General features: G+C 49.3%; 8 protein-coding genes across 8 annotated transcripts; 5 read left to right on the top strand and 3 right to left on the bottom strand.

Annotated features, from left to right (window-relative positions):
• Window positions 1-65: 65 nt before the first annotated feature.
• Window positions 66-2,764, top strand: BO85DRAFT_377893 (glycogenin; the record flags this gene model as incomplete). Its single annotated transcript, XM_025656278.1, has 7 exons — window positions 66-98; window positions 156-183; window positions 258-364; window positions 437-1,030; window positions 1,101-1,855; window positions 1,905-2,580; window positions 2,648-2,764. 7 exons carry the CDS (start codon window positions 66-68, stop codon window positions 2,762-2,764), a joined length of 2,310 nt encoding a protein of 769 aa, XP_025512900.1.
• A 396-nt stretch (window positions 2,765-3,160) lies between these two features.
• BO85DRAFT_426424 (putative cysteine dioxygenase Cdo1) lies at window positions 3,161-4,349 on the bottom strand (the record flags this gene model as incomplete). Its single annotated transcript, XM_025658113.1, has 5 exons — window positions 3,161-3,493; window positions 3,563-3,620; window positions 3,705-3,842; window positions 3,915-3,986; window positions 4,089-4,349. 5 exons carry the CDS (start codon window positions 4,347-4,349, stop codon window positions 3,378-3,380), a joined length of 645 nt encoding a protein of 214 aa, XP_025512901.1. The 3' UTR covers window positions 3,161-3,377.
• On the bottom strand, window positions 4,282-5,131 carry BO85DRAFT_88715 (uncharacterized protein). The gene has a single exon (XM_025665759.1). The coding sequence runs from the start codon at window positions 4,829-4,831 to the stop codon at window positions 4,373-4,375; it is 459 nt and encodes a 152-aa protein (XP_025512902.1). The 5' UTR covers window positions 4,832-5,131; the 3' UTR covers window positions 4,282-4,372.
• Window positions 5,009-7,182, top strand: BO85DRAFT_499487 (GTP-binding protein RBG1; the record flags this gene model as incomplete). The annotated part of the gene is made up of 8 exons (XM_025664071.1): window positions 5,009-5,029; window positions 5,224-5,266; window positions 5,328-5,405; window positions 5,465-5,501; window positions 5,557-5,627; window positions 5,684-6,045; window positions 6,080-6,436; window positions 6,505-7,182. 8 exons carry the CDS (start codon window positions 5,009-5,011, stop codon window positions 6,688-6,690), a joined length of 1,155 nt encoding a protein of 384 aa, XP_025512903.1. The 3' UTR covers window positions 6,691-7,182.
• Window positions 7,183-9,501: 2,319 nt separating this feature from the next.
• Window positions 9,502-10,295, top strand: BO85DRAFT_89008 (uncharacterized protein). Its single transcript, XM_025665760.1, has one exon. The coding sequence runs from the start codon at window positions 9,737-9,739 to the stop codon at window positions 10,205-10,207; it is 471 nt and encodes a 156-aa protein (XP_025512904.1). The 5' UTR covers window positions 9,502-9,736; the 3' UTR covers window positions 10,208-10,295.
• Window positions 10,296-16,131: 5,836 nt separating this feature from the next.
• BO85DRAFT_89060 (centromere binding protein B) lies at window positions 16,132-18,581 on the top strand. Its single transcript, XM_025665761.1, has 3 exons — window positions 16,132-17,076; window positions 17,138-17,159; window positions 17,221-18,581. The coding sequence occupies exons 1-3, from the start codon at window positions 16,566-16,568 to the stop codon at window positions 18,389-18,391; spliced, it is 1,704 nt and encodes a 567-aa protein (XP_025512905.1). The 5' UTR covers window positions 16,132-16,565; the 3' UTR covers window positions 18,392-18,581.
• On the top strand, window positions 18,582-19,879 carry BO85DRAFT_89189 (uncharacterized protein). The gene is made up of 2 exons (XM_025665763.1): window positions 18,582-19,302; window positions 19,353-19,879. Exons 1-2 carry the CDS (start codon window positions 18,771-18,773, stop codon window positions 19,454-19,456), a joined length of 636 nt encoding a protein of 211 aa, XP_025512906.1. The 5' UTR covers window positions 18,582-18,770; the 3' UTR covers window positions 19,457-19,879.
• On the bottom strand, window positions 19,831-23,886 carry BO85DRAFT_451874 (PXA domain-containing protein). Its single transcript, XM_025660691.1, has 3 exons — window positions 23,250-23,886; window positions 22,377-23,178; window positions 19,831-20,631 (listed from the first exon to the last, which is right to left on the bottom strand). The coding sequence occupies exons 1-3, from the start codon at window positions 23,767-23,769 to the stop codon at window positions 19,914-19,916; spliced, it is 2,040 nt and encodes a 679-aa protein (XP_025512907.1). The 5' UTR covers window positions 23,770-23,886; the 3' UTR covers window positions 19,831-19,913.
• Between the last annotated feature and the right edge of the window lie 110 nt (window positions 23,887-23,996).

The raw sequence follows: 23,996 nt of genomic DNA on the forward strand, positions 1-23,996 counted from the left end.
TGCATCACTCCCTTTTCTCGTAGCTGGTGGTCTCGTCTGGATCGCGCGGCTCACCTCCCGCCGCAATGGTTCATGAAGGAAGTGCCGTTTACTGCACTGTATGTTCCGCCTCATCCCGTGATCACGTTGCCTGCTACTAATTGGTCCCCCAACAGCTTCTACTGAGTGATCACTATCTCCCAGGTATGCTTTGCTCCTGTGACTGTCAGACTACTGTTCAGAGCTCCCTTCCTGACTTGCTTCCACTCAATCTATAGGCGCCACCGTTCTTGCTCATTCTCTCCGCGACAATGGCTCTAAAGCTAAGCTGGTTGCTCTGTTCACCCCGGACAGCTTGCAGCCAGCAACAATCCAGGAACTTCAGGTGCGCGCGCATGCTTCGTTCACGCGAAACAACTCCCACCTCACAGGGCCATCACTGACTAGCGCGCCTTAGGCTGTTTATGATGAACTAATTCCCGTGCACCCTCTGACAAACATCACTCCAGCGAACCTCTGGCTCATGGATCGGCCGGACTTGATTGCAACCTTCACAAAGATCGAGCTCTGGCGCCAAACACAGTACAAGCGCATAGTCTACATTGATTGTGATGTGGTCGCACTCAGAGCGCCCGATGAGCTCCTAGATTTGGAGGTGGATTTCGCAGCGGTTCCAGACGTAGGCTGGCCGGATTGCTTCAACAGCGGTGTTATGGTGCTCCGTCCTAATCTACAGGATTACCTTGCTCTTAGAGCATTAGCAGAGCGAGGTATCAGTTTCGATGGCGCTGATCAGGGTCTTTTGAACATGCACTTTCGCGATTGGCACAGACTGAGCTTTTCGTACAATTGCACACCCAGTGCGAACTACCAGTATATTCCCGCCTACAAGCACTTTCAAAGTACGATCAGCATGATTCATTTTATTGGTGCCCAGAAGCCCTGGAACATGGCGAGGCAGGTAGAACCCATTCAATCTCCCTATAATCAGTTGCTGGGAAGATGGTGGGCTGTCTACGATAGGCACTATCGTCCTGTTGTGACTACGAATGTCAGTACTATCCCGTGGATAGCCATTGAGGCATGTCTACATAGTGTCCTTGAGCTAATTGTACCAGCAGCCAATCCAGCTACCTAAGCCTGTGCCTACAATTCAGGTGGAAACCCCACATCAGGAATTCTATGGGGGTCACCAGGAGGATGTACAGCCGCCGCCGCACAGGGAGTATACGGAGTATGTGTCTCATGAGCAAGCTCAAGAAACGCACTTCGACCCGTCGTCGCAAGCGCAATACGAACACCCGCAAGAACACCAACAGATTTCTCACCAGGACTTCGCGCCGTTCCAGCCGGCTCAGCCACCAACTCAGCCACCAGCATCGGCACCAAGCTACCCTACACAAGTTGCGCACGAGGCTCCACAGGGGCACCAAGCACATGAAAATTACCCACCGCATCCTCAACAGAGTGTGGCGACACCAGCTCCTGAACCTACGCCTGTAGCAGGTTCAAGCATACCCACCGAGCACGAGCAACGACAGGAACAGCGTGCGGTTGAGAGTGCACAAGCACCAATCATAAGTGCTGTTCCGCGGTATGTTCGTGGGGAAGAGCATGTCACGGCATACATACATCCTCAATCAGGCGAGACATCATTTGTAGCCCATAGCGAGCCGCAATCGTATGTATATGAACCTAGCGTGCCATCAAACATACAATCAGATCCTCCACAGTCACAATATGTCCAGCACGAGTACCATCAACAGCCTACAGAGCCAGTCAATGTGCCTGACGAGCAGCCACTTGCACCGCCGTCTCCAAAACCTGAAGTACAGACTACGTTTGAGCCACCCAAGGCAGAATGGGATGCATCTAAGTAAGCTACCGAAGAATCCTATTCAATAACTCATTGCTAACGCTTCTAGGGAACCTCCGCCACTGAACACGAAGCCAGAAGGTATCGCTTTGGAGAAGAAGACCTACGCCATGTCGCAGGATGAGCAGCTTTTCCAGCCACCAGAATCCTACCCGGAAGCACCCAAAAACATGTACTATGAAGTCCCAAGCACCAAGCCGGAGCCTGAAAAGCTCGCCCAGGTATTTCCCTGGGAAACTCGTGCGCCTCGACCCACACGCGTGTTCCCAGAAGACGACCAGAGCTCAATTACATTTACGCTTCCAAGATCGTTCATTGAAAGCACAGAAGATGAGTCTGGCCCGTCACCTGATTCTCGAGTGACGTCCTGGACGTCTGAAGATCCAACTGAATCCTGGGACTCTTACACGCGGTCTAATGCTTGGGACGAAATCCCGGAGATCCAAAGATACATCCAATCCATACAACAAGCCCGCAAAGGCAAGGTGCAGGTGCTCACCGGCGGCCCATCCAGCACAGGACAGAGCCTAGTATCCGGCCAAGAAAGATACACTTTCAGCTGGTCCAACAATACACGGGTGACAGACTTCCCCAGCGAGCAAGAACGGCCTAGCCTCCCCGTAACCCCCGCACCTATTCGCAGAAAGGCCCCTATCCCAGGTGAAGAAGACTCCGACACAGGCCTACTCCCGCCCGCACACGGTGTGCCGAACCAGGAGGACTGGGTGGGTATCACGGTTGATATCTTTTTGCACCTCCTTCGAGCGACGTACTTATATTGGAGATTTACAGAACCCTACAGTCGGCCTCGAGGATCTTCGTCGACGTCAGTCCGAAGTGTTGGAAAATCCAGATTTGCTGTTTGAGCGGATCTTGATGCGCTCATCGGCTGCTTCTGGTCATGCTTGAGGGAGTCATATTCATGAGTTTACGTACGATATTATGTGTGAAATGCGTTTGTTTTGAGCATTGATTCTGTTTATTCATTCCTCGGCAATGCGAGTTTTATCTTTATCCCTTAGCTAGCTGTCTTTTGTTTTGCATTTTGTGTTTCGTGTGTGCACACAGCATTGTTATCTTCGCTAGTACTCCCTTCTTGTTTGTTCCTTCTATACCTTGTCTGGCATTGTACAGTATCTTATTGACCCACATGCATATGCATCCGATTGCTGTGTTGTTTCGTTTTGCGGATACAAACTGTTACTATGCCATACGTTAGGAGCGCATCCTTGTGATTTTGACCTGCTTCGAGTGTTCAAGACTGAGTTGACGACTGTTATTCTATGTTTATTAATACTGTGGTTTGATTGAGCGAATGAAAGAGCTGTGATGTGTTGTGAGAGTTTGGCTCTAGTCAGCAACTCCTCAACCTCCTAAGAATATTTAGATGCCCTCGTCTAATCTAGTCCACAAACAGCAGATGGATATCGAATGACAAGACGCCAAGCAACTAAACGCAACCACCAAGCTAAGAACAACTAGGGGAGGTATAAGAATAAAAAGAAACAAACAACGACTCAAATCAACACCGCTCTCCCCGGACCGAATAAACATGCGACGTCTTGATATGACAGGCCTTGCCGGTCTTATCATCGAAGATGGAGAAGCCGTGCGTTGCCGCGTTGGGAGGCGTGTATACTTTCAATTTATCGAAGTTAGCATGCCATCACACCCATAGTAATCATCATGATATGATGATAGACTTACAATGCAACGACACGGCATAGTCATTGGGATCCGGATTCGAGATCCTGTGAAGGCCCAGCTGTAACATGCGACTCAGTGTTAGCCATACTACACCAAAGATGATACCCGGTCCAATCATCACAACAGAACATATCAGACGAACCTTGTCGGACATATACGTAACCTGATTCTCACCGTATACAGTCTCCTTTTTTATTTGCGGTGGAGACGATTCTCCATTTTGGAGCTTGTCTTGATCTGGCCAGGCATAGAGGGTTTCTTTTAAAGAGCCTTTTAGGATCTACATCAAAGTGTTTGCATCGTTGGTCAGCTTTGTGGGCGGATCACCTCTTTCTTATGGAGAATATAGTACCTTCATGACGCAGTGCGCATTGGCGTGATCATGTATTGCGCTTCCTTTTCCGGGGCTCCAGACTAGGATGAGCTTGAATATCTTATGTTAGTATAGATCTGTGATAGTACATAGTTTCTATGCCATTGTACATAAGAACGGCGGATAAAACGCAAGCAAGTACGAGCAACTCACCAAATTGCTCTTGCCATTGCCCTCATCGATGAGGTTCCTCGTGTAGTTCTTTTTCGAGTCTCCCAGCGCAAAGGGGAGCCATTCATCTGGGTTTGAATCATATTGCTCCATTAAGCGCAGGATGTCCATTGGATCAATGTCATCGGAATCTAGACCCGAGCTCGGACCCAGAGCGTCACTTAGATCTTGGACAAGGTTCTCGAAGCCATTTTTGGAAGAAAAATAAGGTTTGGAGGGGGTGTCTGTGTTGATGTATGGCATGCTGGTTATGTATCTTTGGTCTCTTATGAAAAACAATGCTTTCGTGCTTTTCCTTGGTTCGGTGTTGTATGATATAGATATTTTCGGTTATCGGAGGATTCGGAAGGAAGTATAGATAGAGGGTGGTGGTAAAGACAGAGTGCAGAAGGAATGTGTAGGTGTCCTTCAATGGACAGAATGAACTTATGAATTGGACGCAAACAAGAATAGTAACTCAAACAGCATCCATTGCAGCCACTAAGAATACGAGTCACCAGCCAATGTATCTGAACGTTAAGAATTGCGTGATGGTGGTGGATATGTGGGATGAACCCCGATCCCGGCGGAAGGAAAAGCTCTTGCCACAATCGCCGATAAGCGTGGATTGGATGCCTGAACATTTCATGCCTGAGGCAACCTCCCCGCCATGTGACGAAGCAAACGGACAAATGAAGTGGCGGCCACAATTTCAAAGATTGTATCTCCACCATTGCGACTGACATACCGCGAGCGTTTTCGTTCAGGTTTCTCACCACGACACCGTTGGAAAAGGGTTTCGATCGCTAGGGCGGAAATCCTACAATATTAGATTTCCTTGATTTTCTTTCTTTTGTCTTGCATAGTCTCTTTTCTTTTTTTGTACCGTGTGCGAGGGGTGAAACTCGTATAAAACCGCCAAAATGTCGACAACCGTGGAGAAGGTTGGATAGCCCGCCACTATTGCTCTATTCTATTTCTTTTTACTGTTCATATTGAAAGTTATAATATCAGACTGGATTATGCTGACTGTCTTTGTGTGTACAAATGTAGATCAAACAAGTCGAGGACGAGGTTCGCGCCGAATGCCCGCTAAAATTATCTTGCGCCGGAATTCGTATACTGATCGGTATTTCAGATGGCTCGGACTCAGAAGAACAAGGCGACGGCTTATCACTTGGGTATGAGACGAACGGGTTTGGAGGTGGTTCGAGGACAGACAGAGCTGATGGTATCGTGCAGGACAGTTGAAGGCCAAGCTTGCTAAGCTGAAGCGAGAGCTGTTGACTCCGACTGGCGGTGGTGGCGGCGGCGGCGGTGGTAAGTGGAGAGTGATTGTATCGAATGGATGTGTCAGTTATTGACTATTGGATTGCTAGCTGGTTTCGATGTCGCCCGTACCGGTGTTGCTAGTGTGTATGTCGCATGACAAGTCTTGAAGGAGTGTGGGATATCTACTGACTCTGGATAGTGGTTTCATTGGTTTCCCGTCCGTCGGAAAGAGTACCTTGATGAGCAGATTGACTGGCCAACATTCCGAAGGTTCGTTGCAGGCAAGTGCCAGTCAATGGTAATGGTGCTAATGGTACTTTGTCTAGCTGCTGCTTATGAGTTCACGACTTTGACGACTGTCCCTGGTCAAGTGATGTACAACGGTGCTAAGATTCAGATTCTCGATCTTCCTGGTATTATTCAGGGTGCCAAAGATGGTAAAGGTCGTGGTCGACAGGTCATTGCAGTGGCCAAGACCTGCCATCTCATTTTCATCGTGCTCGACGTCAACAAGCCGCTAGTCGACAAGAAGGTCATCGAGAACGAATTGGAGGGATTTGGTATCCGTATCAACAAGCAGCCGCCCAACATCACTTTCAAGAAGAAGGACAAGGGTGGTATTGCCATCACAAGCACCGTCCCTCTGACACATATTGATCACGACGTGGGTTTCCAGAACACAGAGTACGTTGACGTGCACTCGGGCTGACTTTGATCATTAGGAAATCAAAGCTGTCATGAGCGAGTACAAGATCTCGTCGGCAGATATCGCCATTAGATGTGACGCAACGATTGATGACCTTATTGATGTTCTTGAAGCTAAGAGTCGGGCTTACATCCCCGTTGTCTATGCCCTGAACAAGATTGACGCTATTACGATTGAGGAGTTGGATTTGCTGTACCGGATACCTAACGCCTGCCCGATCAGTTCTGAGCATGGCTGGAACATCGACGAACTTTTGGAGATGATGTGGGCAAAGCTCAACCTCCGACGCATCTACACCAAGCCTAAAGGAAAGGCACCCGATTACACGGCCCCCGTGGTGCTCAGAGCGCATGCTTGCACGGTCGAGGATTTCGTAAGGCTCCCTTTACCTCGGCAGGTCCGACCATCCTTGTTAGACGGGATCCGCTGACGCGCAATCAGTGTAATCAAATTCACAGGACGATCAAGGACCAGTTCAAGCACGCTATTGTGTATGGTCGCTCCGTGAAGCACCAGCCGCAGCGTGTTGGTCTGTCACACGAGCTGGCAGACGAAGATATCGGTTCGTACTTCTTCTTTAGCTTCAACCTCAAACACGCGATCATTAGGATCTCCAGGGCTAACTAGCGGGGGTGTGAACTGCAGTGTCGATTGTCAAGCGGTAAATGAGTCTTTACTGGAGCGCGAATCCAATCCTTGAAGGATCCGCTTTTATGAACGGGGCGAGAGCTATGGCGAATCGAAATCGGACTCGAATAGGGAATCGAAATCGGTAGCGGTGTTGGGGCTGCTTCGCCAAGTATCAGGTCCAAAGAGGCCCGGCCCTTGTGACATATTTCCGTGAGATGCCATAAGGATTGTGATTGGGGGAAGACGAGGTGCGCACGGGCAGCAAGAAGAAGCTGGCGAACGCCGCCCTGGAATTTCAGCACGATCACTCGTCTGGAAGACGGAAGCCTGGATGGGATAGACACCATGGAGTCAGTATGGATCGGATTGCTTCTCTTCTATCTACTACTACTCAAATCTGTGTGATGCGCGATCCTCTTTTAGGAAGGCGAAGAAGGAGAGAAAAAAAACAAAAGCGGCTTTGGAGGCAGGGAGTTTTTGTTACGAACGCTGAAAAAAAGGGCTGGAATAGGGTACTATTTTCTTTTTCTTTCTTTCTCTTCCAATCTGTTCTTCTGGATCAGCGGTACTTAAGTAGTCCTGCCGTTTTTATATTTTCTTTTATTTTTTGGGGTTTCATTTTTATTTTCTTTCTATTCTTGTTTCTTTATTGGAGCGTTCCTTCGATCCATCGATCCATCCATCCATCCATCCTTGGTTGATGATGTACTATGGTCGAAGCCGGTTGTCCCGATCCGAGAAAAAAAAGACAAGAGAAAGAAAGACAAGAAGATCGGGGATGTTCTAGATCTAAAGGCCCAGACTAGCATTTCCAGTCTCGTAGACCAACATAAACCCAATTAGACTACCTACCACACACATACTTCCATTTCATGCACACACAGATCAATCGAGTAACTCTCGAACCACTAGTTAGTTACCAAGTTCCGTGCGGAGGGATTTGCTTCGCTTACTACTACGTACTTATACCAACTACCTTTCGGTTCCTTAATTGATTTGATTTGATTTAGATTACGATTGATTGATTGACCGACCGCTTCCTTCCTTCCTTCCTTACTACCTGGCCCAGGCGCAGTTCAGTTGTCTGTCTATTTATTCAACAAAATTTAAGTTCGAGGCCGGCTACCACATCCACATCGCTTGGACCAGCCGAACCCAGGCCTGTGCTTTTTTGACTAGTTAGCTAGTTAGCAAGCAAGCAAGAAAACGAAAAAGCAAGAAAGCAAAAGAAAAACACAGCGCACGTCCCTCTGATCATTATTATCATGTTATTTCTTATTTTTGTTTGGTTCTTCCCTTCCTTGCCGAGTTTCCTTCCTTCCTGCTCTAATCAATGCAGTCATTTATCAGGAGTGGGAAGAGAAGCTATGATTCAGGATAGTATAATGAAGATGATCCATGCGCTCAATGTAAAAGTGCATACATACGCACTGTCCACCCTTCCCCGTGCTTTGGGCTATCTGATCATCATATAACTCTTATCACCTGGTGATTATGTTGCTGCTGCTGCTGCGCTGTATGTTATGTATGTATGTGCGAATGTATGTGGATAGAAGGACTGAACACATTTAAGCATTGCTTCTATTGCTGCGCTGGGATCGGATTTCCGATGCGATCTATAACTTATGCGAGGGGGTAGTAGTAGTAAGTAAATGAAGAAGATACCCTCGTCTGGTCTGGACATTTGTATATACTATCTCAATGCTAGATGTAGATGGATAGTGTTTTAGCAATTTGGATTTGGGACAGCTCGCTGGGTTGTTAGTTGAGTAGTAGTGACCCCGAATTTGAGACATGAAAACTTAGGTAAGTAGATAGATAGTAGGCAATCAGGAATCAATCCGACTTAACTACTACTACGACGGTGCTATTCTTACCGTTCGCGACCAATTTAGCAACTCAGGAGTCAGGTCCAATCAAGATGGAGAAATGGGGTGGCTTTTTCTTGGTCCATTTTAAACGAAGGCTCCATTTATACGAGTGGAGGGCCAAGATTGGAAACGCCTCTGGGGTTAGTTAACGTAAGTAAGCAAGAAAGAAGGAAACTTGAAGATCGGTGCGTTTTTTTTCTAGCTAATATGTAGTAGTTGTTACTAGTTAGTGTACGGGTGGATTGAGGGGGTGGAATTGGGTCGGGCACGACTGCCAGGCCAGTCTCCTCTAATGTAGTATTCAAATTGGTGCTGTGGTAATTCTTTGATATTGAAATAGATAATTAAATGAATTAATGTGGGATAGTAATGCCATGCCCAACTAACAGTTACATAGTATTCTTGTAGTACCTGACCTTCTGCAGCTAATGGCTGCGCCTGCAGATGCGGACAGGGTCTGGGGTACTTGGGAGGAGAACACTTCGAGAGGACACACTCACCTCCATCCAGCAGGGATTATTATCTTATTAGTTGACTAGTTTAAGTCAGTACTTGGTAGTAAGTAATTCGGTCTGCCCCCTTCAGCCGAGTCTTCATTTATTTCTCATTTGCTGGGATGACGTACCTGTCATGACCGTACGGTACGATTACCAGGAGAGGGGGGTAAGTACCGATACCGACGTACTATACTTACTGGAGTAAGTAGTAAGAGAGGCGGCGTAATTGGTCAATCATTAGCCATCGTCTAGATACTTAGTTAGTATCTAGACCATGGCGTCAGTGATTCAGAAAGTTTCTCTCGGGTTTGCGATCTTATTCTTTTCTCGCAGCGCTGGCGGTTTCTCGGAAATATGGTGAGCTTATGGCTAGTATCCTGGGTTCAATTCGGCAGTTACTAAACAGAGTAATTGTTCGACTTCGGATGAGAATGGCTTAATCATTTCACTACCTTGTCTATCATCTAGTCAGTTATTAGGTTAGTCTCTTAATTTTCTTTCTAATTACTATATTGCAGGACATCTCCTCATCTCTCAACGACCGGATAAGTAATTTGGTCAGTGTCAACGCCCCCCTGGACCAATGACCGGCTCCAGGCGAGGCTCTTGATAACCGACTACTCCATGCGATAATGCAGGTTAGAAGTTTTCCTCGGAGTATAGAGTACCCTGTGCATGGCTACTGACAGTCTCTCAAGAAGCGGTCTGCGCGGGCGAGCGGGATGGAAAGAAGCTGTCATGACGGGCGGCAATTATTCCCTGCACATAACAAGACCTCATTCCTATAAGATCCGGGAAATCCCCTCAGTATTACTAATCCTGCGAAGCGGAGCTTGTCCTGCGCCTTACTTCAAAGTCTGCGTCCTTCTGCATATGACGGGCGAGTCACCGTTGCTGTTAGTTAATGCACGACTGCTTTTTTTTTTTTGCGGCGGGCTGGGTGGGGAGGGCAAGGGAAATGGGCTAGGTTGTATACAAAACTTGGTAGCGATGGGGGAAGGATGCGTGAGACCCCCCCAGCAGGAAATGGTGGGAAGGAGGGGCAAAACTAGGAACGAAATTAGGGAGGACAAGCCCGAGCTGGAGACACTAAACAGGCTGGAAAAGCAAGCGGACAGGGAACCTCAGCCAAGTGGAGCAGTTTAACATGGCTGATGATGATCATTTCAGCAGATAACCTCCTGCAGTGATGGGGTGCCGTTCTCAAACCCCGAGTATCTCCAGCAAGATGGTGAATGGCCAAATGACGAATACTGATGATCTAGCGAAGATTGGATAATGCATCCGATCGAAGCGTCATTTTTTTTTTCTTACCACCCTGGTCACTTGCGAGAATACGTTGTCTCCTGATGTTGAGATCTGCTCTTCTGCTGCGGCACAGCCTCGATAGACAGGCCGAATGGATGTCTGAAGAAGGCCTCGCCAAGAGTTATGGCTGAAATCTCCCCTAGTCCCCGTGATTCCCAATTCTCAGTTCTCCATAAAACCCAGACGAATTTTTGCTCATCAGATGACCGAAAATGCACCGTCCGACGGACGTTGATTCCCACTGGGAAGTGGAGGCTGCATTGCATCTGAGTGCTTTTCCTTCTCCCGTCTCACCTTATTTGCCGGGAATATCACGATGCGAAACGGCCTCGCACAAATGAGCTTTCTTGTTACGCCATTTCTCTTCACCACCGTCCCTTCCAGGCAATTTTGCCTTGGATAACGCGGTATCCTCGGCCTTCACCATAGCCAATACAGCCGTGGTGGCTTGCGCTGGTCAACACACAAAGGAAACCCCACGACGAGGTCGCTGTTTGTGAGGAATGGCGCTTGAAGCGGAGAAGGGTATTGTAAAGGTCAAGGAACCCTTATATCGGCGATCGGAAGACATGGAGATGGGTAGAAGGGTAAGTGGTATGTTACCTGTTTCGGGATCGTAGGATCTGGTCAGGCAGGCGCGAACTGCACCCGCCAATCTCCACTCCGATGTAGGCCTCAGATCTCGCTTTTTTACTACACACTCACACTTACACACACACATACCTCGGCCTCCTTGATCCCACCGCTACATAGTCGTCCAGCAGACGCCCGCCACTGTCCACTAGTTACTCATGGTTCAATCTGTCCTTCCAAAGTGATGTCATACTCACTGAGACATTTAATCAGGCATTTGTCGGACTCGGAAGTGTTCCGTTTAGGGCGAATCACCCCTCTCCTCGAATCCCACCATGGGCGGTTACGGTGGTAATTAGCCAGGTAGACTGGTGGCACAGCGGTGCACACTGCATGTACCTGGGACATGCTACATTGGAATAAACGAATCCAGTAGAAGCCCCCTTGACTCCTGCAATGGCTTGTGTACCTGACAGATATCTATTATTGGTCTGGTAAACCGGTAAGGCTACCACGAAATGGTGCCTCATTCGGTGCCTGTTGTCGCACCCCCGGCCCGTCCCCGGCCATTCCCCTTTCCGACCCTCTCCTCTGCTATGCACTTACATACCCTGGTCCATGCGAGGCCCTGTCGCTGAGCGGATCATCAGATTCAGCCAGTAGAAGTTCGGCTCTAAGCGCCGTCACCAGCAGCTGCTGGCCTCTACTATGACCTCAATGCTTCTTGTGCGATATCCTCCCTTTCCTTTCCCACTTCAGCTTTCTTTTGGAAGGGGCGAAATGCAACATCTTGAGAACTGGACCGACCAGGCAGAAGCGAGTCAGAAAGAAAAATCTGTGTGTAAAGAGTATGTGTGACTTTCATCAGTATACATCAGTGAAGCTAGCAAGCCTCCCTCCACATTGGAAGCGTATATTGGATTATCGCTTCATGTGGTAATGTTTCATAAATTCCAAATAACCGGCTCCTCTGATTGGATATACAAGCAGATCATCTGTTGGACGTTCGGCTGTGCTGCTACGCACGGAAAGTGGCAACGACCTTTGAAGAAGATAGTAGGGTTCATGGTAACAATATCCGTTGTCTCAGGGAGCTTTGCTTACAATCAGTATCAGCTTTCGTCAGCTTTCATTCTTATTTTTTTCATTGTATCCTTTCATCTTGCTGATACACTCAATTCTATCGTTATATTAGTTGTTATAGACTTCTGTCTATGCTGTCGCTTTAAATTAATTTCATATACATCATACCGTGACGGGTAGTCAAGGCTCGACTGGGCGGCAAATGTATTACATACAGTCACTTAGTACCTGACTCACGACAGCAGCCTCGTGGCCATCCGCCCAAGCGGGGCGGATTGGCCACGGAAGATGCAATCAGAAATGATTCCAGATCAGTCTCACATCCCCGAAGGGTACAGCATACGTCCTTACATAACGTTTGATACCAAAAGACAAAATACGGGGAACTCTTAGCCCCTAGTACTATTTGGGCACTATTGAAGCCCCAGTAAGGCTGCACTTGCAGGGAGACCTGTCGCGTTCCGCTCAGGGCACCCAGAAGTCGCACGGCAAGAGGGTCGAAGTGGAATGCAGTACCTTTTTTTCTTTCCTCCCCTCTACTAATCAGTACCTGGTCAGTTTATGTTGGCTGATAAGATATACTGTTTTAGCGGACATTTGGGGGGGGAAGAAGGAGGAGGGGGGCGCACTTTGACAGGAAGTTAATTCCAACCGTCCGACTCCGACTCCGACTCCCAGGGAGTCAGACAAGTAGGGCTAAAAGCTTGCAATGATTCGCAGTGGACTGAAAGTTACACCGGACCTAGGAAAAGTTTTACCCTCGAATGATCAATGGCCGATCACTATCTTCACGTTCAAGGCGGGTAGGTAAGCATGGCCCAATGCGTCGAAACTCTCATCCGCCCAATCCATCCCCTCTGTTACTCGCACAACGGAGTTCCCCCCGTGCCTGAAATTCTTCCAACCTTTTGCTATTTTCATATCCCAAGAATCTTCTTTGCCTTTGCATTGCTTCCAGAAGACCAACGACAGCCCCTCCTCAATCCACTCCTACCAATTTCTCTGGGTACGACTTGTGCGACGATTTGCATTGCTTACTTAGGTTGTCGGCCCGGAGTGGACCGCAGCGGGTCCCAGGTGGACCGTGGGGTCCTAGCTCTAGGACCTCATGCTGGTTTGAACTTCAGTCGTGCTAAAAGGAACCGACTCTTCCTGACTAGAACCCATCCGGTCTGTGCGCTCTCTGATAGGGGGAGTCTGGATTTCAACCCTGGTCAACCCCCATGTTAGCATGGCAGGCAAAATAAATTGAAATCGGTCTGCCGCCTCTCATTCGTCCATATAATTGTCTGACGGTATTTTCTCGTGACAAAGTACTATGCAGATCGCATTTACTCGCTGATGACTGGCTGTCGGCTTGGGCGTCGACTATTGGTGAGCAGGCCCGAGTCACTTCCAGGCAAAGAAAAGAAAATTGAGAATAAAATATTTAAGAAAAAAAAAAAAAAAAAACATGCATAGTATGATTGAATAATCATTATTCATCCGAATTGCGCTAAGCAAGGGGAGAGCGAGGGAAATATACGGAATCCTCAGATGTGTGAAGTCTATTATGCCATGGACGGAAACTCGGCGTCGGAATCATATTCTGACAACCTTCCTAATACCAGTAAGGTAACAGAAACTACTTCCGAAAGTGGCAATCTAGCTTAACCAGCTGCACCACTCAGGCCTCATCGCCTTTAGTCTCCCTGAAAGATCGACCGCTTTTTGCCGGTGTCAATGTTTCTTCCTATTCCCTTTTCTTCCCTTTTCTTATATTTCTTTTTTTCGTCTTTTGTCATTTTATTTTTCTTCCCTTTCCTTTCCACACCCCCTCCCTTCTCCTCATAGGCTACTACTTCCTTACTATCTCCTGATGACCTGTACTTCTACATTTCCAGTGACCTTCCCCTCATCTCATGCGACCACTCCCCTGGTCTCCACCTTCTTCAGTCAGATCTGACATTCGGTCAACGCCACAAAGCGACATGGACCGGGCAGTGCTGGGAATTGAGAAATCCCACTTATCATCCTGGGGACTATCTCCAGTAGGAAACCGTTGGGATTTCGCCGCTTGATAATGAGCGACATTCCAGTATAGTTTCGAAGTTCTTTCTTTGTCCGCAAGTATGTCATGCGGGCATTTAGGTTCAGCGGTTTATCGATCCGTTCCCCGTTCCGTCAATTGAACCTTGGTTTGCCCTCGAGGGTTCCTCTCAACCTTCCATAACTTTTGTCCGAGCCGATCCCCTCATCTATTCGTTGGTGCCTGGTCCACTCACATCGCTCTTCGTCCCAGTTGCGGGATATATTGCTTCCAAAATGAATGTTCTACAGGATGGATGGAAGATAAAACGCGCAACATCCATATAATTAATCTAAGTAGAGGCGAGACAAGCCAACAATGGTTAAGAAAGCAAAAAGAAAGTACAGGCTCCTCTCTCTAAAACAAATGAAAATTAGAAAGATGGAGAGACAGATAATAGAAATCGAGCTATACTTCTTTCAATTGGAAATAGAGGATAGGCAACCTAGAGAAAGAAAGAAGAGATAGACAAGAATAGCAGGAGAAAAAAAGGTTAATTGTCCATTCTCGTAGTTGACCTATCCCTTTCATCCATCCACCGTTCAATTGCCCTTTTTGAGTTATCAACGACATTATCATGGATACCAGGTTCTGCTGCTCCACCTGGAATCGGGTACGGTCTCTAAGTACCCAATGTCCTCTCAGTGATCTCGACTAACCAAGTATATCCTGCGCTAGGCCAACGGTCATTGGTGTAGTTGACCGCCAGTGTAACACCAGGAAGCAAAGGAAAATCTCTGCGGTGGGAGGAGAAGACACACCCCCATCATCATGTCATTCTGTCAAGCTCGGGGGGCCTACTGCTGCTACTTCCATACTTTGCCTGATTGCCAGTTAGGAACGGACCATTCGCAACCACGATACGAGCCGTCATGCACGATACAGGATGCTGACCCGATGTGGTACGAGGCCTTACCATGCGTCTTTAGTGGTATTTGGTCCCAAAGGCAGATCCCTGCTGGTCAATCTAGATCCCTGCCAATCAGCGGCAGTTCCCCCACCCATCATCTGGTTGGGGTTTAGCGTGCCTGCCTTCACTCTGAATTACTATTCGATTTCGCGGCCCAATCGTCGTGCAAGACCTGCGTCTTTTTATTTTCTTATTTTTTATTATTATTTGTTTTTTTCTATTTTCTGATTTTTCTTATTTTTCTTTTTTCTTTTTTGAATATTAGTCCCCCCCTAAACCTTCCCTTTTCTCTCTATTTCACCCACAGCTCCAGGTTTCTCGCTATCTGGAAATCTGGATGTATCGCATCGTCGGCGGCGGCCTCGTGTCTGGCTGTCCGTAATAATCTCCTTGGATAGATCTGATAGGTTAGGTATCAACGAACCGGGGGGTCCCCTCTTCAATATCGGTGGGATCCAGCCCTTCGATGTATCTCAGTAACTTCGTAGTACTTAGTTTCCGGGTAGGAGGTCCTATCTATCTGTATCGATTCTCATCGGCTGATGCAGAACAGGAAGCAGGTTACCTAGAGCATTTACGACTTACTACTAGTACTAGTAATCTCCAGTCGGGACATCAGTACGGAGGTTACCGACTGATCTACCAGCTAGAACCTGAAATAGTAGGAGTAAGTATACCACGAAATACGCTCTAGGTACATTTTCCCTTAGTTCGTACTCAGTAGGTACTGCACAAACCTACTACATCCATGCATTGGGTATTACTATATCTACTACTTTTGCTACTTACTTTCCCTTCCATAACCTACTGCAACCACTACAACCACTGCTACTACTGCATTTACTACTACTACTGCCTTCTCCGCCCAGTTTTGTCCGTGAACTGACGTACCTTCCGTACCTTACCCTTTTACCTCCCATCTCCTAGTCGTTGTTTCCTTCTCCAATTGATTCTCTTCCTTCCCTGATCGTCCCTGTGCCGGTGGCCTGGCCTGTCCCTTTTTTAAACTCCAGGCTTTACCCACCCGCCGCACTTCCTCCCACCCCTCCCCCATAAGACGACCCGCCTCTCCATTTTTCCGTTCTTTTCCCCCCTTGTACAGAAAAAGATCAGACTCCAAGCCTGCTGCAGGTGTCTGGTATGCGCTACTACTCTAGGAACCTTTCCGAACTACGAGTGTGAAGGAGATTTGCTCCCGAGGATCTTCGCTTTCCATCCGCTCCAGTTAATGCATGCGAGCGCCTCAGCTTCCGTAATCGCACCATCTTTCTCGTCTATCATCCGTTCAAGCTCGAACATGCGTCTGCCTACCTCGTCTTGGCCTTAAGCTGTCCGTCGTTACTGGACATTCCTTTTCTTTGCTTTTTTCACCCGTCTATCGATTCCCAAATCACCCGATCTCGGTCTTTATAACCTCTATAGTGCGCCGATAGACTGTCCTCGTCGGGCACTGACTTCGGTGCAACCATCACCACCACTCACGAACAATTGTGATATCACTACCCCTCTTAATCTCTCATCCTCCGCATACAGCCTCCACGCTTAGGGCTCGCTCGCCAGACATGGACACAGAGAGCAGCCATGCGCAGGAACATGACTTTGCGCAGACTTCCTGGCTTGATATAGGTGGATTCAGTCCCTCCGAGCAGTCTCCAACGCTGGAATACCAAGCTTTTGGATACGGAGTCGTACCACTAGATCCATCCTATGGCGTCGATATCCCTCCACCTTATGAGACATTGCCAATAGCTATGCCTCCACCCCCGAGTTCCTGGCCTAGTATGCTTTCAAACCAAGGGCCGTTCCCGGAACCGGGCATGCCAGCTGTACCCTTGATGCAGGCACCACCCACACTGGCCCCGGTGCCAACTATGCCAGAAGTTCCTCGCAAGGCATCTATTAGCAAGGCATCTACAGGCAAGTCGACGGCTGGGAAATCATCATCCGGCAAGTCATCCAGTGGAAAGTCGAATAGCAACCCAACGCCTCGCAGGACTCTGACAGATGAAGACCGTCGGCGGATGTGTCTTTATCACGAGGAGAATAAGACAGCCAAGCAAACAGACATTGGAGGTAAAGCGTTCTCTAATCCTACTGAGGGAAGATACTTCAGACTAACTAGTACATTTTGCAGCATTATTTGGTGTCGAAAGAAGGTAAAGTCACCCTTAGAGGATCCCACTCGCTGAGAAAATCGTCTAACTGGTATGATTAAAGCACTGTCTCAAAGGTCCTGCGGCAGAAGGATAAGTATCTCAATCCAGACGATGGCAGTCGATCTCCCATCAAGCGTGCCAAAGGAAGAGTCCCAGATATTGAAAAGGCTTTGTCTAATTGGGCACGGAACTACCAGAAACAGGGCTACCCGTTGAACGATGAGATGATACGTGAGAAGGCCCTTTTCTTTGCTAGTACCTGTGGCAGTTCAGACGGCAAGGAGAAGGTGCTAAGTACCAGTTGGTTGGAGAAATTCAAACGCAAGTATAATTTGATGGGTGCAAGGAATCGCAAGGGCTCCTGGGCCAGTACAAAGAGCGAATCGGATAGCCCTACTTGTTTGAGCATCGATTCAGCACTGGCGTCCGCGGTTCAATCGCCTACCCTACTCTCGCCTACATCCCCCACAGGCTTCCTATCACCATTGCCGCTATCACCGGTCCAGAGCAATGAGAATATCAGGGGCGAGCTTGTCCAGAGCCTTGCAGAGATTGCAAGTGACTATCAGCACACGCATACCAAGAGTACAACCTCACTGGACACAACATGCTCTTTCTCTGCTGGGGTTACCAGCCCGACATCCACTTTCGTGACCGAAAGTCCATTTACTCCTACTAGCCAGTCCCTTGGTTCATCCGTGGATGGCAATTCCACCAGACCACGCAGCCAAACATTTCCGCTCAGTTCGTCCGACCCGAACCTTATGTGCCCTGATGAAAACTCCGAGCATTTGACAAAAGCCGCACTACGACAGTCACTCTCAATCTCAGAACATCAAGCTCCCCCTGAGGAACATCACGACCAGAAATTCCTCCCAGCGCTTGATACGTCTGCGAATACAATCAAACGCAATCGGAGCAATCCGGAATTTAAAGCCAAGTCCATACATCCACCATTGTTCTCGAAGTCCAACACTGTGTCTCCGGTTAGCTCCCCGGGTTCGCCAACCCAGGATGAAGCTAGGAGAGCACTAGAGCTCGTGATGAATTACTTCAAACAGCAACCGTCAGGACTTGGGGCAGATGATTACATGACAATTGGGAAGTTGATGGAAAGGCTTGAGCTCGCCAAGGCACAGCAAGTGACCCTTCCGGGGGGTCTCACTCGAATTGACGAACATGAAGATTCACCTCAATTGAACAGGAAGAGGAGCATCCACAGCCTTGGCTAGACAGTCCTGTTTTTGCCAGTGATCTCCCGAACCATGGCATCATAAACATGTAGCGACTACATGTGATCATTACCTTTGGCATATTATCCTAATATTCTCTTTGGTGTTTCTCTATTGCTCTTTTCATTATACCACATATGATTATGTTTACCGGGCGGTCTTCTGCTTTACCATTGCATTTTCATGCCAGATCGAATGTGTCAGTCAGTGGCTCTGCGATACTGCCGAGGCCCTGAGAAAAATCTCTTTTGTTGATGATACACCGCGCGAGGGCAACCTCAAATATCCGGTCTAAAGGGAAGGGAACGCAGGTGCTTGGTCCTGTTCGCAGGACCTTTTGGTGTTGAGAGGAGTGTCGCTTTGGAATACGGCCGTTGGGATGTTTTTTATTTTTGTCTTTTTTACTATTTGGCTCATATACTTCTGTCTCGAGACGAGCATATTATCCAGAACTTACCCGCTCGCGCGGATTTGCCTGCATCTGCACTTGTGTCACTATTCTGTACCTGTCCTTCCTTGCTTTCCTCTGTTCATGGAACATCTTTTGGAATCCTTGTGCATTAACCTGATGTGCGTTGATAGGGCTGCCAGCCGGGGTAAACACTACTGGCAAACAACCTGGAAGACTCGTGATCATACGGTATCCAGACTAATTGTGGCTTTTCTTTTTTCTTTTCCCTCTTTACTTCTCTTCTTTCTTATTTGTCGTTGCTTTAGTGATTATTATTTTTTCACACCGCATTCTGCGCTATTCCCACCAACTAATACCTTGTTTGATCCTCCCCCCGGTCCTTTATGCGCTGTCTCTGGGGAGATGGGCTGGTCTAATTCGACAGATAAGGCACCCATCCATAAGGGACCCTGTCAGGTCCTTCGGCCTGCCAGCAACCGGGGCTTCCCCCCTCCCCACGGCTAGCACGCCTGGATCGGGAGGCCTTCTCATTCGTTGACTCTTCTGCAGGTTTGCCTCGTTTCTTTTTTGACGTTCGGCCCAGGCAAGATGGCATTTTTGTACCATCCCGGTACTTGGCCTGTCTGTCTGTCCATGCCGACATGTGTTTGTAACCATTACGTATCATACTACTACCTATCTACTATGCTGTCGCTCTTTTTGGTGATTTCACATCAAGCCCATTGGTGTATTGCTACTACTACGTGACGCTTTTGAATTTATGCCATTGGCGGGTGGAGTCGAGAAAAGAAAAAACCCTCTTTGCAACGGATGTATTCTGGGGCATGCATGAGAGTTGAGCTAAGGGAAATGTTTACTTCCACTTAGTTTGGGCCCACATTTTCTGGTGACACGCCCTAGTTGCCACCAGAAGCCACCACAGCTTGGGCACGTGGTGATGGAGGGTTACATACCGCTTATATGAGTGGCTTAAGCACTACTTGTCTACGGGATCTCAGCAAGAACTGAACCCTGAAAGAAGGGTTATTATGCGATATTGGTATCATTAACATTACTATCCTAGGGGAAGGGAATATCTCGATGTAGCGCTCCGCGTACACTGTACGCCGTCTATGAGCCCGCATGGGTAGGCGGAGTCAAGTTAGATGCCAGGGGTACCCCCCTGTCCTCCATTAGCTCGGCGATGCTGCGCTCAGACAACTCCGGAAGGAGCGTTGTGAGAATGGCTTCTATGATGGAATATATTAAATGCTTGTTGCAATAATCATCGGCAAAGAGGTCGAGAACCTCCTCAACGGCAGCGAGTAGGAGTGACTCCTCGTGGCCGCAATCTGCGGGTGAGACCGTGGATGACGCCTGGGGAGAGTCGAGCCAGGGCGATTCAGGCTCGTCGGAGCTATTCAGTCGCCCTGGGCGTCGGGACGACGGGTTATGCTCGATAGAAAAAGACGGGACACCGAAGAAACGACGTGCGATTGGGCGAGGAAGCCGGGAGAGAATGCTGGCCGCACAGCGTCGCTTGATAGAAGCAACGTCGGGCGTGGAAGGCCGCGGATCCGGCGATAAGGGCGCTGTCGCGGAGACACCAGACGAGGAAACGCTACTGCAAGCGTCACTTGCGCCAGCGGCGTCGTTAACAGACCCTTTCACTATAGGAGATGCTGGAGGCTGCACGGACAGCTGCGGCGCCGAAGCCGCGGCGCGACCATCTGCCGCTGTGGAAGCTGGCCGGGCGTTCAAAGGAAAGAGCGCGGCCCTAGTCGCAAGAAGCAGGTTTGGAAAAAGGGCGGGGGTAAGGACGTGATCGCGGATGGTCTCGTGAAGGAACCTAGTGGAGAAAAGAAAAACGTAAGAAAAAAGAAAATTAATAATTTTCTGAACATTGAAAATGAACTGAAAAACGATAATTAGGTTCAAGGTAAGGCATTCATCCCGAAGGGGAAACAGAAGGAGTCAACAGTCGAATCACACGGGGAGGTCCGCGATAGCCCCGAGGTAACAGTTGACACTTGACAGAATCTCAGACTGTGGAGAAGCGGTTTGCCCCATCAGGATAGTAATGACGGCCACACTCCGATAAAGTGAGCAAGTCCAGTAGCACTAGAAGAGGGATCTGCTTGGCTAGGGGGGCAGTACAGGAGCTTGGGCCAGCCATTGGTGCGAATGGAGATGCTGCCAGTGGTGAAGATGACGACAAGGTCGTGGACTGAGAGCATAAGCGCCTCGGATTCGTTCATCCGTCCAGCAACGGAGCAGAGAAAGATGACGATTCAGGCGTTGTTCGGGGGAAACCCAACCTAGGCGCCCTCCAAAAGCGTGTCTGAACGCACCATAGGGCCCCGGCGAGTCATGGCCGGGATTCCATCTCAGAAAGAAAAAATGGGGGCGAACTAGGTGATTGATTGGCTTGAAAATGGAGAACAGGACGAGATTCCGCCCTATCCATGCAATTCCCCAAGTCATAAAACCGTTTCGCTCAACCAATAGGTGCCTGATCGTCATGATTCATTTTGAAGGCCCATTAGCGTCGGTCCGTGGGCCAGGACCTCGACTACGCCCATTTCCAGGGGCAGGGATAGGCGGTCTTCGCTCGATTTAACTTCGAAGGAGGTGGTCGACTAGCCAGTAGTGCGAAAATTGCTTTTTTCAATGGTTCCCACCCTCTTAATCTTTGTGCGATCGATGCCGCGATCATTGTTTGACTGCCCCTCCGACCAGGTTGTGCACGGCACAAAAAAAGAGAGCTGGAGCTGGACGGGACGGAAGGGCCGGGCCAGCCCACGGCCCAAATTGACAGACCCATTGACAGACGGCAGCAGACTTGCAGACCAAACCAGGTCCAACGGAAGAGCAATTTAGAAAGTAAGTAGCAGTTCGGTATGTCCGAAGGCACCCCAGTCCCGGATGGCATGACCAGAGGATGTCAAAGCTCCTCTTTTCTTCCCCCGGGGGGGTAAGAGGAAGAGGGGGCACAGCCAGCCAGCCAGCCAGCCAGCCAGCCCGCCCGTCCAACATGCTAGCTAGCAGTTTAATCAACTGGAAATTTGATGTCTGCAGAACTGGCAAGCCAGACGAGAGTCCGGTGTCATGTAACGGACGGTACCCGTCTGGTAAGAAAACAGTACGCGCCGGTCACAGTTGGTAATGACGAGACGGCCAGGGGCTGGGCGAATGAGAGTCAAGAAGACGAGGGCGGGCGGGGGCTGCCATCCACCAGGCGATCAAGTGATCGTTGCAGCATGCGCGCAATGCGCATCCCACCTGCATACTCCTGCTGGCCCGCCGTCTTTACTCCAATGGCTTGCTTCTCGACCACTGCGCACCATCATCCTCTTGACCATCACTCTCGCAAACACACCGGTCGCCGCCGCCTGCGTAGATCATGGTTCGGAGATCCAACCGTACCGCTTCTCCACAGTTGGGAGACCACATGCCCCTTAGGGTCGCGCCGTCTCGCGCTTCGAAACACCCATCTGAATCCAACGGCCATCCGTGGCCTGTAGGAGATTGCTTGCGAGTGATGATGGAGGGGGGTAGGGTTTAGAAAATTTCAAATCGGGATGTGCGACTCACCTATCAAGAACACTATCCGTATCACCCAATTTACCTGGACCGGCCAGGATCAGATACTGGATCAGTGCGAGCATTCCACACAGCCAAGGCATCCGCTGCGGCACATCCATCACTTGCGAGACCATGCCATACAATCGGTAGTCCAGCACCGGGCGCTTCTTGGAGGTTGCGCACGAGGGGGGTCCGTCCGCGTTGCTGGTTGGAGGGCATGGTGTCAGGGACGCAGTAACCGGAGGAGCGGATGCAACGCGAAACAGGCCGATCACAATGAAACGTAAAGTCACGTAGATCATGTAGACATATTGTAGCGCTTGCCAGATCCAGTCGGGAACTGGCACTTGGACTTGAGACGATGAATGACCTTCCGTGAACGCTTCTTGAGAGAGAAGACCGTACTTGTGAAGTCTGGATCGCTGACGCATTGTTGCAGTCGCTGCATCCTCATCCTGTTCATTGCGCCCTACTCTGTCCACCACCTTCGTGATACTGTCCCACAAGAACCATCCTTCGCTGATTTTCCCGGCCACTGCGTTGCCCAGCACAAGATCTGCCAGGATGTCGCCGAGCAGAGTCCGCAGAGAAGCATTTTCCAGGTCTTCCGTGGGAAGTAGCACCGCTAACATGCCGTGAACCAATAGTTGCCGATAGATTGATTCATTTTCTCTTTGCTGTGCAACAGCTTGAGCGTCTGATGGGTCGGGAATCGGTGAGAGGCCTGGATGCGGATTCAGAGCATGATAAAGCTCGCGGAGCGGAGGAGATATCGAAGACTGTTCTGATTGTTGCTTCGCTAGTCTATATGCTATAGACAACCAAGGCCGCGGTCAGCTCATGTACCTCTCCTTAGACGTCGGACAAGACGCAAGGTCTTACATGTAATGTGCCTCTCAACGAGAGCAGGAATCTCATCAAGAAACAGCTGCGCAACATCGGCCTCGCGCAACCTCTGCTCAAGAGCGCGGGTGCAGTGTGCAATGACCTGCAGGAGTTCGTTCACGAGCACCTGATCCGATGTGATCTTTGAGTACCAAGTGTACACAAACTCCTTGACGATGATGGCAATCAGCGCATAAAGCTGACGATCTACCTCATTCGAGCTCGTAAGTGGAGGCAGCAGATCTTCCGGAGGCTGAGGAGTAGTGGCACCCCCATGGTTACCAGCTTGAGGACATAGGACGCGTCGAATTAGAGCAATCGTCGCCTTGTCGCTCGTCGCATTAACTGAATCCTCTCGACTGGCATGTTTGACTGGCTGCGGGCGCGTCGGAGTTTGGGCAAAAGACTGCAGAGTTGGAGACGAAGGCACAGCCGTCGACTTCGAGCTGGAGGTCGTTGGGCCAGCTTTGAGATGCGACAGCGGATGGAGGCCCGGGCGGAGAGGGTCGCTGGTCATCTCATCGCAGGAAAGCAGGCAGCACGGGAGCAAAAGGAGTAGACCGTTATGATACCTAGTATGTACAGAGCAGATATAAGAAATCAAGCAGTCGGAGAGAAAGGCGCTCCCGGTGAGAATGCCATCAGGCAGGGGAAGCAAGAGCAGCAAGCCGCGGCAACTGCGACGGACTTGGAGGGATGACGCTCTGTCCCTGCCGTATCGGGAAGGTAGGGCTTAGGGCTGAT

Source organism: Aspergillus piperis (assembly GCF_003184755.1).
Source record: "Aspergillus piperis CBS 112811 unplaced genomic scaffold BO85scaffold_17, whole genome shotgun sequence".
Taxonomy (NCBI): Eukaryota; Fungi; Ascomycota; class Eurotiomycetes; order Eurotiales; family Aspergillaceae; genus Aspergillus; species Aspergillus piperis.